Source organism: Strix uralensis, chromosome 6 (assembly GCF_047716275.1).
Source record: "Strix uralensis isolate ZFMK-TIS-50842 chromosome 6, bStrUra1, whole genome shotgun sequence".
Lineage (NCBI taxonomy): Eukaryota > Metazoa > Chordata > Aves > Strigiformes > Strigidae > Strix > Strix uralensis.
In genome coordinates this window covers 21,215,503-21,230,999 of record NC_133977.1, presented here as the reverse complement: position 1 = coordinate 21,230,999, position 15,497 = coordinate 21,215,503, and the positions used below count along the sequence as shown (strand labels likewise).

At 42.7% G+C, this 15,497-nt stretch overlaps 1 protein-coding gene across 1 annotated transcript in view; it reads right to left on the bottom strand.

Moving 5' to 3' along the window:
- CHN1 (chimerin 1) overlaps positions 1-15,497 on the bottom strand; it is a 104,547-nt gene extending 89,050 nt beyond the window's left edge. The window contains exon 1 of the mRNA XM_074873177.1: positions 15,405-15,497. Within this exon, the coding sequence (XP_074729278.1) occupies positions 15,405-15,423 (19 nt within the window). The 5' untranslated portion in view covers positions 15,424-15,497. The remainder of the gene's footprint in view (positions 1-15,404) is intronic.

Genomic DNA, 15,497 nt, shown 5'->3' with positions numbered 1-15,497 from the left:
AAAAAGAAAAAAGCTCTGAAAACTTTTAGACATGTTAAGGCTCTTCCTCAGGCAGGTAGATACCATTACTGTAAGGAGCTTCTGTGCAAAAGCTTCAAAATAAAGCACCATCTATTTTCTCCACCTTCTCCAGGTGGAGAAAAGACGCCAGACAGGCGCCCACTTTAACAGGCAGGCAGACGTAAGAGGTCAGCATGCGTCCTGGCTGCGTGCGGGCAGCTAACCCTTCCAGCCGAGGGTCCCCTGTGCCGAGGCTGCTGTGCTGCCAACACAACCCACCCTGGTGGGAGCTGGAATGCGATAGCTGTCAAGTGTTAAACTAAAGCCCAGTCTGATCACAGAGACAAATGGCCTCTAGGTCCAAAAAGGAGCTGTCGCCAGCTTACATGGTTCGACTCCTGCCAGGGGATGGCAACTTGCAGGCAGAGGTCCTGGGCAGCCTGCTCAACCGCACCCAACTGTTTCCAGACCAGCCCTGGAGGAGCTGGCACACAGGCACTAAAGCCATCCATCCACAGGGATGTGCCCAAGCCTGTGGGCAGAGGGGACAGTCGCCAGCAACAAATCTCCTTACACGAAGTTTTACTGCGTTGCCTCGACCTTTGGTGCAGGTAGCTACATGCCTGAATGCCCATAAAATCCCATGCACGTGGTCAACTTTGGTCTTTTAAAACTAAACTGTGTTTGAGTTATTTAAGCAAGAAAACAGCTGAAGTATTTTCTTCACATTTTCTAAAGGCATTCCCATCTAGGGGAAGAACAGGATTACAACACAATCTAAGGGAAAGATACAAACCAGTGAAAACAGGCACTGATAATGAAAGCATCCCTTTGCCTGCAGAATGGCACTACATCGCACACACTGTGCCCCAGGAATTTTTTAATGGGACAGAACTTATTTTTCTCTGCTCTTTCGTCCTCAGATGTTTTTGCTTTTACCACTCAAAAAAAATACAATTAGGTTCCTAATTATTACTGGAGTAAAAATGATTAAGAGAAAGCTAGTGTGAACGATGCCCCAGAAAGCTACAAGGGCCACTGTCACTTCTCTGATGTGACCAAGTGGGAGACAAGAAAGCACTCTCAGCAAAAGTAAAGGGGCTTAAAGAAGGGCATGCTCTGAATAACTGCATCAGTCTTGAGGGCAGAAGAGAAGAAAGATTACACTACCATCCTGGTTTCTACAAACGTCTGATCTGACAGCAATAATTCTGTGGGAATGCTTCTAATGGGGTTGAATGAGAGACCCACTGAAAACAGCTAGAGTTCAATGCCTTTTATTAGCAGGTCTACTATTACTGCCTCTTTATGAATGATGGGAAAATTTTAATGAGTAATATTTTGCCTATCACAGGCACTGCTGCTGTTAAATGAACTCATCTTCTAGGTGATTAGACCAGGTTGCAAATGATCTGTTTCTAGATTTTCATTTAACCAAAGCAAGGGAAGCAAGTATTCATTTTTCCTCCTCTTTGCCAGATAAAGTGGTATATGACTACACAAAGTGATGACAAAAATTTTAAAAGTCCTTTATAACAAAAAAAATTAAAATGAATTTTTAATTTTAAACTGGCATTTTCACATATGCAATGAAAATGAGCAAAACACAGCTGTTGTCCTCTTTCTCAACTGCAGTTTCATGAGGGGTGGGAAATACACAGCACATGAAAGCACAGTTAGCTTACTGTTTATGAAAAGTTTCAAAATCTCTAAAATAATTTCTTAGTGTTGCTGCAAGTGTAAAAATTTAGACCTCAGAAAGGTAAAAAGATGACAAGTGCCACCTTGTGGGCATTTAACAAACACAGAATTTAACGTTGCTTTCTATTTCCAGCGGGGTGTCTCAAGACTCCAGACAACGGGCTGCAGCCAACTTTCAGCATTTCTGGGAACACCATCTTCGCTTCCCGAGAAAAGACAGACATGATGGACACTGCTACCTGACATGGCTCTGGGGGTTAGCCGTAGGTACAACAACACTCAGGCTGCCAGCTGTCTATAACCCTCTGATTTACATCACTACAAGAGTTACAATAGCTCTATAGATTCATAGGTATCCTGAAATGTCTGGTTTACACACTAGACAACTTGCAACTGAAAACATTGTCAAAATCAAATATGCCTCTTTAATTTATCTATTTCAAAGAAAAACAGCCTGACAATTTTTTTTTTTTTTTTTTACACTCAATGTGGCAAAACTGACTGCGGCTGGCTGCAGTGCCGAAGTGCTGGATCAATGAGCTAGGTAGTTTCCCATCCGCCCTAAGGGTTATTTGAAAGATCTCTTGCAAACTAATTTTGCAAGTTCAAAACTGACAGAAATATGCCTTTATTGGATGAATCACATCTTTTAGATTTGACAGATAATTTGTCCAAGTATCTTCTGTATCAGTAGAGCAAAGTCTTGGAGCAATTCAGAATAACATCAGGTAACACAAGCTCGACACTGCCATCAAATGTCCCTGGTTTAAATCCAGACTTGTTTTCATTGGAGATGCTGTTTTCATCATGGTCAGTGAAGTTTGTTTGGAAACCAGGAGAAATACCTGTTAGGCTATTGCTCTTACACTGCTCTCATTCCAACCATGGCAAGGGATAACATAGGAGAAAACATTTACCTTTCTGTTTCTTTTCCTACTTTTTGTTTCCACAAACCCTTCTGTGTCTCCTATTTTAAAAGTCTGCCTGAGCAGAGACTGAGCTCATTTCCTGTCACTTGTTTTACTTCTTCCAAACATTAATACCACCAACAAGGGTTTTTATCAGTTTTACCATAACTTCAAGCCAGTGACAAGTGTTATAGCCACAGCCTCAAGGCATCCACAAAAATATGTTTCTGTCTTGATTTTGCTAACATATCCAGCAGGGAATATTGATTGGAGTGCAATTACACAAATATTCTGAGCAGTCCCCCTAATAATGAAAAAGAACAATATGATATGGTATAAAAGTGTCTTCTAGCTGTAAATTAATCTTCTCCCCTGAATAAGAAGTCTGTCCAGTCACGGCTGAGTGGAAGAGACCCTCAATAAAGGATGAACTATCAGGCACTTTTGAAATACAATCTCTCCGTCCATTGCATAACGCCCTAATCTGCTAAATGGGAAGGCATGTTTTATCACTGTTTGCTTGGTTGGTTTGAATTTTTTTTTTTTCCACACACAGCACCAAGATAATGAACACACATTCACTTTCCTGATCTAAATTCCACTTTTGAATACAGCGTTGTTGTTTTACCAAAAGCCAAACCATAACAGGAGAGCACAACACTGACCCTGCTTCCCTATCTATTGGTAAAAATCTGCTGAGAACTTGTTCTCCCTTGCATTTTAGACCAAGATAGCTGCTGTGCATTCATTAGCCTCCTGGGTGAAAAAGAAAACAAACCAAAACCACCCATCAGCAGCCCAGGCAAAAATCAGAGTCACCCGGAAAAAATTAAGAGTGGATCTGATTTCTGACTGCTGTTAGAACTGGCCTCAAGATGGACTCACGTGTTCCAAAGCATGTCTCTCTCTGGCTGTGTCAGATGGTCTAATAGATGCTGTTGCCCCTCCTTCCCCAAACTTGACCCATTTAAATTCTTAGACCATCAGAGTTATAACAAACCTACTACTATTCTTATTACAAACAGATTTTTCATTTTCTAAAACAGTCGTCAATAACACACGCCATTGCTCATGCAAAATATGGCTTGTATTTACGTCCTTATTTCCACAACAGATGCAATACATCAACACTCATGGTTGGAAGGAGGAGGACAAACTACCAAGTAAAGTACCCTTGCCTGGAACCATGATCATTTTTTATAGCGTCATGAAGGAAAACTGCTAAAAAACACTATTGGCAGGGTCAGAGAAAGGGAAATGGACACAATGTGGTGGGATGTCTTTTCTCGAATTGGAATTCTTACTCCAAAAGTCATTCTCCAGTTGCTGTGAGCTTTTCCCCAATCTGAAAGCTGCAAGTGTCATTCCTGACCTCTTCCTGTTCTTATATAAAACATCCAAGAGGCCTCCAATGGCCAAAGTAGGATGCTCTAGGTAGAAAAGCCAAGAACTTCACATTCCCTTTTGGCAATTCGTGGCTCATTATTATAACTGCAGTTAAAGAACTACGACAATATTTACCCACGGGTCTCTCCCTTTTTATAGCATTAAATCCATCTTTTTCATAACTCTTTTCCTCCTCACGAGGTTCATCTGCTGCACTAGGCAGGAACCAGAGAAAGGAGAGGGAGCAGGTGTGAGGTCCAGTCTGTGGAGAAGCTGTGCTCTGGGTCCACTCCTGTACCACCCAGTACGTTGTGGGGCTGGAGCAACAGCCAAAAATGATGATCTCAAAGGTGGTTTAGCAGCTCTGCAAGCACAGAGAGGTTTTTCTGTATGGGCTCCTCATTTGTCCTCAGTTCCCTCTGCGTTTAGGAGGATGAAAGCAGAGCAGGGGAGCTGGGAACAGGCTGCTGGAAGGAGAGCTGAACAGAAAGGTTTGTCACTGACCAGAAAGCTCGATATGATTGATGCTAAGAGATAACCTCCAAGCCCTTTTCTGGGTAACTCCATATGATTCTTCTCCCCTCCAGGAAATTAATTCAGACAGTTTTCTTGTCTCTGTTTTGAAGTTCTCTCTCCTTTTTTCCACTAATTAGAAGAAAGACAAATTGGTCCGCAAATAACGGAAACTTGGATTTATTATCTCTCACTTTATCATGGTACCATGTTAAACAGGAGGTTTTCAACAATTATTAGCTGCGTTTCTGGGATATTGATGCATCCTTACTGGAACTGAGATCCCACAGGAATGTCCACAAGCGAAAAGCAGACTTTGTTTCACAGAACGAGACATTTGAACAGACAATAGGAACATTTTCTGGAGAGAGAAGCAGAGGCCCACGTAGATGAGATCATCCTACAGATCAAAGATCAGTATCTCTATTCCCAAGTCCTGCCAAACCAATAACTCCCCAGCACTGCCTCTCTGGATAACAGCTCTTTTGGTGTCTTTAGCTTCACTTTGACTTTATAGAAAGAATCCTACTGTGGCAACTGGCAGCACAGGAAGACGCATACAGACAGACACATGAAAAGCTACAGAATGTGACAGAACAAAAACCTAGTTTATAGCTTAAAAATGGTGCTGGCCTACCTATGTGGCTGGATGGGAACTGCCACAAGACAGGCTGCTACAAGAAATTGTCAGATTGTGATACAAAGGATTTCTGTACAGAAATAAGGGCAAATGCTAATACAGCTCTGAGACACGGCAAGCCCTGCCCACGGCTGCTCTTGCACAGCAATGGGAGAAGGAAGATGCCTTCCAAAATAGGCAGAGTTTTTACATTTAAGAGTCATGACTAACAGCAGGGCTACCCCATCAACAAAACATTTAATAAGCAGAAAAAACTCTTCCTCCTTCTCACAGACCTTTCTACTAAGCGGAAAAAAATGCCACCAAGCTTAGTAGCTGAGTTAGCCAGTGTGAGCTCTCCCTCAGACAGAGCAGTCTGTGACTCACTCAGCTCAGAGGTTGCTTGGAGGCATCACCCCCCCACCCCACCCCACCCCAAGTTATGGTCCCAGGAGTGCAGCATGCTCTGTCCCGCCCCGGGGCTCGCCATGCTTCAGGGCAGCAGCAACACTGGGGCTACGAGTCACTACTGCAAATTCTGAACCTGCAGAAGAGCAAGGTAGGACAAAAATTATCATCTTGCTTTGGTCTGATGCAGTTGGATGTGGATATCTTCTTGGGGGTATCTTCTTACACAACGCAGTTTCAATACAAGCTAAGGAATACAGGATGCTCCACCGGGTTACTGATGAGCTTGCTGCTCTGCCACTGAGAAGGGGCAGGCAAGGGTGCTGGAAGGGGTCTGTGACCACAGCTTGCTTTGACGCCATGTGGAAGCGGGCAGATATGCAGTGCAGTCAGGAGTTCCCCGAGAATCACAATAAAGCAACAGCACCACTGGAAATGCTGTGGTAAGTTTCCCCTCCTCTTTTTTGGGGGGGTTGGTAATTTTCTTTTACATTCTTACAAATATTTACCTTGTTATACTACAAATGTTATTTCTCAATAAAAAAGTACCTGACATAATTCCTTTACCATGTAAATTCTGGCATTGAAATAACATGCAACGCAAAGTTTCTGAATGTTTTCTCACCAGGAAGAAGAATCACTATTTGATTTTGAAATACTTCTCTGTTTCCATTAAACCAGACTTTTTCAACACTTTCAAGTCCCACTTATAAATATACTATTTGAAAAAACTGAAAAGGAAATCAGCACAATTAATTGCTGTGTGAAAATCATGCTTCCTTTATTGGAAGGATATACCCATGTGTGCGTGTTCAGTGAGTAAGGCAGAGGTGAGGAAGAGCTACATCCTGTTAGTTTTTTTTTAATAAAAAATGATCCAACATTGCACTGAAGCATTATGTCCAGATTCATATGGAAACCATAAAGCACAGATGAAAAAGTATGGAAGACTGGCCCTACCAAATAATTATCAGCTATTTTTATAGTCTGCTCTGGATTGTATACTTATCAGATACTAATTCAGCACTGAGGAGACTGGCTTGTACCCTGCTAACACAAGAGCAAGATCCTGCACTAAAGCACTGGGTTTGTTTTTCAGAACTATACTATTACTCCATTTTTCACAGTTCCCCATTTACTCTGAATGAGGAGTAATTCCATACCTCCTTTTCCATTGCTGCAGCAGTACTCGAAGACATGACGCTCTATTGTATTTGCTATATAATTTAAATAGTTGCAGTTGTGGCTCTGCTAGCCATGGTTGCACACCACCATGCAGTGGGCAACAAAACAACTCCAGTATTTAGGAAACAGTGTTTTACCTTTACATTTGGAGTGGGAATTTCCCAAAGCAAGCTGTCCCAGGACATTCAGTTTCTGATCAGAGTCAGAAACTATGTTTTTATTTGAGATTCCTGAATGGCAAAGCTACCTGTAAGCTGCTGCTCTTGCAATGAAGGAAGCAGGAAGGAGACAGAGATGGGGAGCAGGAGTGCAGTGAAGAGGGAACCAGCGCCTCCCATTAGCACCAGGAACATGCATCCCCAACCACACGATGTATTCAACAGGGCCAGATCCTACACTTGCACTAAACATGGATGTGACTGTGGGCTTACTCACGGAGATGACCAAGACCACAAGCATAGCTACCTGTTCACTGTGAGCAGCGAGGTCTAGCTTGCAACTCTGACAGTGGTCCGCAACCAGAGGATGCAGTTTTCCTAATGTTTTCTCCCAGGGACTAAGATTTGGTCATGTGAAAAGCCAGAGCACGTTACCACATCCTATCAGCATTAAACAAAATGTTAACCAGAAGCTCTAAACAGCTCTGACAGTTACAGCAGCTCCAGGTCTCTCCACAATACTTATAACAGAACTGCTTACAAAAGACAAAAATATATTTGGGGACTGATGTATCAAAATATATCACGGAAATCAGACTCCCGCAGGAATAAATAGAATTTTATGAGCACATTTTCCAGAAACTATAAAATCAGTTCAGAAATACCACCTTTCTCACTCAGACAAAGGATGAACAGATATTTTGAGTGCTGGAAATGTCACATTCTCAGAGGCTATTGTACACATGGCGAATACTCCCGGCTTCCCAGCCAGGTGTGATCAATCCTCCTCCTCCTGACTGGAACCAGGACATCGACCCACTACTCTGACATGCAGCTAAATCCTCAGGAACAGCGTAGAGAACTGCAGGCACTCTTCCCAGTGTCTTCTTGGGTCTGGCCTGTGAGGACGCTCAAGGCCCAGATGCCATCCAATTACAAAGTCCTAGTAGCATTGTTAAATGCTTTAGAGCACTAAATATTTCACTGGCTTTAAATGACACTTTTCCTTGTTTCAAGACAGACTCGAAAAGGCAAAATCTATAGGGTATTTAATCTTCTGCCATCATTTATGAAGACATGCAAGGCAAACAGAATCCACCCCACTGAAATGACAACCAAATCAGTTTATGATTTTACAAGGGAGCAGGAAGCGTTTCATATTCTTTTAATAACTACAGGACTGCTCTTGGGCCAGGTCTTGGGTCTGTTTTGTTTCTTTTCATCTGAAGACACGTTCCTGCAGAACTGTACGATCTCTGTCCACAAGGTGGGGCAGCTAAATAGCCTGAGATGCAGATGCCAAGCCCCAGGTTCAGAAAAAAGAATCATCTAACAACGCACAGTTGACTGTTAGAGTGCACAGAGCAGTTACCTATGCCTGCGCCCTTGGAGGACCCCGATTAGCATGCTTTTCTTTGGCAAAAATAACATAGTCTTCCAAAAGGCTTGTAGTAGGTTTATGCTTTGAGTTTAGTGATTAAAGTAGTATTGAAGTCGTAACTATGGTACTGCCATTGTACGTAAACACATTCTTTTCTTGACACCAAGACATGCTTTCTATCACATGGAAATCTTTTAGCCCATCTAAAAAACCAGTTCAGAACTCTTGGAGAGAGTTAGTAAGAGAATAAAGTCCCCAAACCCAACAAGGCAGAAAGGATCAGCTGAGTCCAAAAGAAATAGACGAAAACCCAGATTTACACCTGAAACGTTGGTCCTTGGCTGATGTGAAGTGTGCATCAGCAAAGCCTGGGAATTCTTCCTGGAGCCTCAAATCCAGAGTATATTTCACTTCAACACTGTTGGATGAGATTCTGTGCTACTCAGACTGTGTCCACTTCGTAGTGGGTCACTTGATGCCAAGGAGAAAAAAGGATGCATTTGTTCAATGGTGTGCCTGAGCTGATGATGTTGCAAGAGAACCTCTCTGGAGAAAATTCCAAAACCTCATCTTAATTCATTACTTATCCACACAGTTGGACCTGCCCTTTCCAGCTTCAGCAACAATCCTCAAATCTCTAATTTCTTAAGATTCTTATACAATATTCATAATTAAAACACAATTTTATACCAGCCACTGCATGAAACACACTTTAAGTGCTAAGCTGAGAAGCCATGACTGAATTTTTTCATTCTTGTGTGTAAGTATTAGTGTCACCTCTGATATTTTAATCAATTGATACCAATTTACTAGTTAATAGATCCATCTTCCTTTCCCAGTTCCTATGGAGGTTCTCCTTTCGATTCTTTCTTGAGATTGCACTGCCAGCAAAACCTTTTCAAGGTTGCTCTCCTTATTTGCTTCATTAGGTTCTCTAAATTAGGTAAGGTTAGCAAGAAAATAATCTTACCTAGCCAGAAAATCTTACGATTCTCAGCACTTGGACACTTTCCCTCTCTGACACATGAATGGGAGTCAGAAGATCTAGTTTCTCTCTAATATCGTTTTCATTTTTAACAAATCACCTTCATTTTTAAATCTTGTCAAAAAAACCCCCATTGTACTAATGTCCTTAAATTGTTTTGTCTAATTAGACTATTTGAAGTTCCTATTGTGATTAGATGTTGAATTCCTTAAATCTCCTTTAAAATTAGCCTGTGTCAGTCAGTACTGAATGAAGCCCAAGTATTTTAAGCAAGGGAGAAACACCTCAAGAGCATCTACTGTAACCAGTTCAAAAAGATCATTCTGAATTCCCTGCTTTACTAGTGAAAAAGATCTAGCATAGGCAGTGCAATGTGGGGTATGTATTCACTTCAAAAACCACTTCAAGAGCATAAGATGAGCAATGATGTTCTTTACGCATTTTTTTTGGCCTAGAAGCATTAGTGACGGGTACCGTTCCTATCGCATTCCACATTTATGTTCCCTGTAGAGACAAAAGCCCTACTATAAATGCCACAATTCCATGAACAAACTTCCATTACCTACTTCAGTTAAGGACCAGATCCAAAGAACACTTTTCTGGCACAAACTGCCTCTTCTGTTAAGGGGCTCTGCCAGTAAACTTTTACCACCACAGCTAGCCACAAGTTTTAAGCATAGTTCAGGGCCACACATAAAAATACAGAGGAGAACAACTTGAATTGTGTGTGATCTGTTTACCTCCTGTTCTTGAAAAGCTCTGCACATAAGAAATAAGCAGATTAATTTTTGAGTATTTCCTATCCTGCAGAGAATCTGCAAGCGTTACCTGTTGTGAGCCACTTTTTAGAGGAACATGTACTTTCTATGTAAGCTAACCAAGCACTCTAAAATTTAAAAGCCTTCCCTAAGCAAGCAAAACATTTATTTAGAGAACAATGAATTTATTTAATTTCTCTCTTTACACCTGTCACATTAGAAAATATGTGCTTGTACCAACATAAGCATACCCTACCTTTCGAAGCAGCCACGAGATGGTAAGTACAGTTTGCATGGAAAACAGTAATCACAGATTAACAGAACTTAAAATAGTCATTTGTTAATTAGCATTTCAAGTATGGAAGACCTTACTTCAAAAGGTTTGCTTCATACGCATAGTAGTAAATAGATTCATAGAAAATTACTTCTGTGCAGTATGACACCAGAGCTTGCAGCTGTGAAAAGGAATTCTGTTAAATCGGCAAATTAATATTTGCATGCTCTTTCAACAATGTATGGACACCTGAAATGGAGGTATAATTGGTTTCTTTGTCCCTACCCTTCCTGCCTGTAGCAGCGTATCGCTTGTTTCTTTTCATCTGATATTTTCCCTATAAATTTCTCTAAAAACTGCCCTTGTTCATCATCTCCTTAAATAACCATATCTGTCATGCTGACTACAGCTCTGTCTCTAATCCCATTCATCTGCAGCCACTCATCAGAGTGCAAGCACTTCAAAGATTAAAAGAGAATTGCTTCACTTCTCATTTCTTAACCACCAATATTCAGAAGGGTGAGTTTTCATCCACTGGCAGGCTCTGAGCAAGAAAGCGAGAGCATGAATAACTAATGACAAATATGTCCATGAAGATCTCTCATGGCCGTTTTGAAATGTCTTCCTTTGTTCACACAAGAGAGTTGATGAGCAAACAAATGAACAGAAAGGGAATTCATAAAACATAAGGACAACTCATAAGCACTAAAACATAACATAAAGCTATTTTTCTTTCAAAGTACAATGCTGACTTTCTTTAAACACTTCTCAGGATGTTCAAAGACACAAGCAAACAGCAGTAGCAATGGGGTAACTTAACACTTCCCCTCCTTTTTCCTCTACATTGTTTGTTATCTTTCCCATATTTGAGTCATCCAAGTGGAAAGACAGCACACACCTCAGCCCTGTCACTGCGAGATCTCACAGCTTAGGCTATTAACAGATGGGCTCTGGGAAGTCTAGCCACAGAAACATAACTGTCTGCTCTTCCTGCCTCCACGAAGCTGCTACCCCTCACAGGGATTCAGCAGAGCAGAACCAGTGGGTATCCTTTAGCTGCTTCCCTGCTAAACCAGGCAAGTGGCTTCAGCCCAGCTCCACAACGGCTGGGCACAAAGCCACTGGACTTTGTGATGAAATGGCAGAGGACACCAGCTTATATGTCATTCCAGCTGTTGCAGCAGGCAGAAAGAAATGGTTAGAGAGAAAGAGAGGCTACACCTGTAGTCACCACAACCTTCTGTAAGGGAACATGAATCTACTGCAAGATGAACAGCAGCACTGGAATGGGACGTGTATTCAAGTTTTTTTTATACGCACTGGCCGTGAAAGCCTGCACCGTTTTGTAGACAAAGACATTTTTAAAATCCCTGCCAACTCTTGGTAGGCAATTCACGAATATGGGTATCAAATTAATCACATCTATTATTTGCAACAAACAACAGGATTGGGCAGAATTTTTTTTCACTTCTCAGATATATTGACTGTCTTCCAGTCTTCTGCTGATGTGGCCCAGTACAGGATCTACCTTCCTCTGTTAGATCAAACCTGCACTCAAAGTGCTTGGCCACTAGAACACAGACTCAATGTACTGGTGAAACCCTACTTCTACTAGTATCACAAAAAGCCATGTCACACATGGGTGACCACCTATGGTGACAACAGGCCATTTCTGCCACTGTAACTTTGTGTAACTGTGAACCCTGTTGGGATGACAATTTTGCCTAAAGTAGCCAAGGTGGTTGATAGGTAACATGAGGTCTGTTTTCAGCCAACAACTTCCATGCTCTCCCACCTCTGATTGCTTCCAAAAGGGGCTGCTCTGCCTCATAACCCACACCACAGACGGAGGACTCATCAGCTGTACCACTGCGCTGTGGGAACATGGGCAGCTCCCTATCACCTTCCATACAGCCAACAGTCAGCACAGGACACCCTGGTCATGACTGGGAGAACATGACAAGATGATGAAAAAAACGTAAAAATAACTAAGACTGAGAAAGTGAAGAGTCTTAACATTTTCCTCCTTCGTGCTTTAATGTTGCATCATCATCTGGACAATAAACTGTAACTGAAATGGAATAAGAAGTCAGGGGACACATATAGTCCAAGGGTAACAGCCTTCTTCTGTAGCAGACAAATGCTGCTGATACACCGGAAGCTCTTTCCTCCAACCAACTTTCCAAAGAGTCTCAGGGTGCAACCTCAAAGGTGCAAACTGCAGTTAGCGCTCCAGCGGCTACGTGATGCTGCTCTGCGGACAGCAGCAAAGGGCAACTGCCAACAGGAACGGGAAACTCCCAGCCACTCTGCCAAGTAGAAAAAATAAGGCATACCTGACCTTTCAACTGCCTCATAACCTCACGTCTGTTTCAATCCATAATCCACAATGTCACCCCGCCCTCCAGTCCTGTCCCCTTTTAGTACAGTCTTTGGACTATGCACTGAAACTGCCATAAAACAGTATCAAGAGCATGGAGAAAGCATGTTATGACATATCCCATCCCTCTTCTCTCTCTTGCTGCGCTCACACACATACACACAATAATTGAAAGGGAACCTGGCAAACTTGGTGGGTCTTCCCCCCAAGCTGACATGGCAATTTATCTCAAGTTTTACACGCTTTGTAGCACATCCTATTAGAAGCTGCCCTAGAACGTGTGAAATTTGGTTCAGTGTGATATACCATTATGGATTAGAAAAAAAATATGCAACGTTGAGCCTAGAATTTATGTGAGTGAGCAGAACCAAAGCAAACACCTCCCTCAGGACCTGTTTGCTCAGGACAGTTTTACTGGTGTAAGACAGGTGTGATTTTAAAATAGTACAATTATAGCTGCTTAATCCCTCAAAACAGATACATTAGTTCAGCCACATTTATTCTGCCTTTCCCCACATTCGCTGATGTTGCTTTGGTAGGGGTTTACATTGAAATAAATTAAAAAACACTCATTCATGAGTCATATTTTTAATGAGCTACTATGGGTCAGCTGTGGTGCAGTAACTGAAAATGCAACTATCCACAGGCAGCCAATATTCAAGATAAAGCCTGAACACTGTTCCTGAAGTTCATGTGGTGATCCGCCTTCGTTATACGCTAAGAGACAAAGTGTGGCAAGCTACCTCAGCTCAGAGGACACACAGCAACACACTAAGCTGTGCTAACTCAACCGTAAATTAATCACAACCTCATCTGCAAACATACTGCACATTTTCTGCATTTACACAACTCCCACTCACACTCTTGCATTCATAGTTTAAGATGTACTCTAAAGCTTTTACATTTACGAAAGGCACCACATTCATTTGTTGACAGACATTAGCCTTATTTGTTGTACTGTTTTATTGCCACTTTTATTATCATTCTTAAAAGGGTGAAATCTTGAGGTTTTACCCTTAGCAAGATATTGTTTAAAACCTACATACAGCTGGGTGCCCCACTCTATCTTCTCTTTGCTCATTATCTTTTACATGTATCAATGTCATTTACTCTAACAACAGATGTGACAGCACACAAAAACATCTAATTCAATTTACTTTGTAATGCGAATTTATATTAATAGAAAAATGTCATTAAGTAGATAAAATACACGTGAATTAAAAAAGAATCACGTAAGCTTTAAAAAACAGGTACCTGACTCAGGAATGCCACTTTATTTAAAAGCCGAAATTAAAATATTCTGAATTTTTGCAGCCAAATACTGTAATGACACATTAACTACTTACCATGGAAAAAGCATGTATTTCAATAGCCTAAAAATTTGATTTTTGGTTAGGGACAACTACAGTATTTACCTCAAGTGTCTGTGTAACAACTACACCTTTTCTTGACAAGGTGAAGTTACAATAATACAATGCAATACGGACAGTAGGCTGTTTTACAGAAGCCCATCTGCCATTTGGGCACTCTCTGTGCTCACTTGTGCTTCTAAGTTCAAGAGCTTGATACCCACCCTGCAACTGGCAACGTGCAGGGCCCCCCATACCTGCGCTGACCCCTCCAGCAGTCCGGGGGCTCGTGTGAACTCAGGCACAAGATCAGGCCTATAATGATGGGGATGGTTTGCTCCACTGTGAACAATGATTTACCGCTTTCTGCATCCTGGAAAAACTCAGGCAGGAAATATAAGTGACAGCAGTGTAGCTAAATCCAATACCGCATGGATTTTATCTACTAGGAACTATCTTGCAACACATACTAAACTTGTTTTTAGATGGGGCTTAATATGCCACAATAACATAACAGGTGTCAAATTTTAAGAAAACCCCTGAAACCATTTTTACTCTTTTAAGAAATTGTACCAGCCCAAGAATCACGCGATGAATGAAAGCAAGTCATCTGTTTATGCAGGAAGTAAAATCCACAGCCTAAACACTAGGAATAAACTTCATTTCATCACTTAAACGATTCACTGGAAATCATTTCTGGTGCACGAGCTTCGTACGAGTATTCTGATTATCCTGTTAATTCTGTACTGATGTTAGCCACGCTAATTTCTGCTTTCCTTTACATTGTTGCATTTACCTAATGTTGCTAGAAGCAGTCTGCAGTTGTTTTTTTTTTTTCCCTACTGTAAAATTAAGCGTATTAAGCATAAGCAAGCTTAATAACCTTACTTAAGGGAACCCACATGTTCAACAGTTAAAACTACAGTTTTCACAGGCTGGTTCCCACTACACTGTCTCCGGCTGCGAAGCCAACCACAGCAGCACTCGCAGCCTCCTGAAACCGTCCTTTCACGGACCTGTGCCATTAAACACAATTACAGACACGCATCTGATCGTTACGGGCAATTAAACCCCATAGCCCGCCGCTCCCAGGAGAGCGGGGGTCCCTCGTTAGCCGGCCCGTGGCTTCGCCGCGCCGCTCCTCAGCGACCGGCTCGTAACTTTTACGCGTGCATCACGCCCCGCGGCCGCCTCGCAGCCCGAGCCCACGCCGCGCCCGGCACCGGGGGCTGCCCCCGGGGCGCGTTACCTCCGCGGCCACCCCCAGGCGCGGGGCGGCGCGGCGGGCCCCGGCCTGCGGCAGCCCTCCGGGCCGGCGCCCACGCCCAGGCGCTGCCGTGCGGCAAACAATGGGGGCCGGCAGCCCCGCGCCCGCCGGGCTGAGGCGGCGGTTACTCACCGAACAAGGTCAGAGCCATCGCGGCGGCGGCGGGGCGGGCCCGGGGGGCGGCGGGGGCTGGCCGGGCGGCGCGGGGCTGGCATTGGCGCGGCG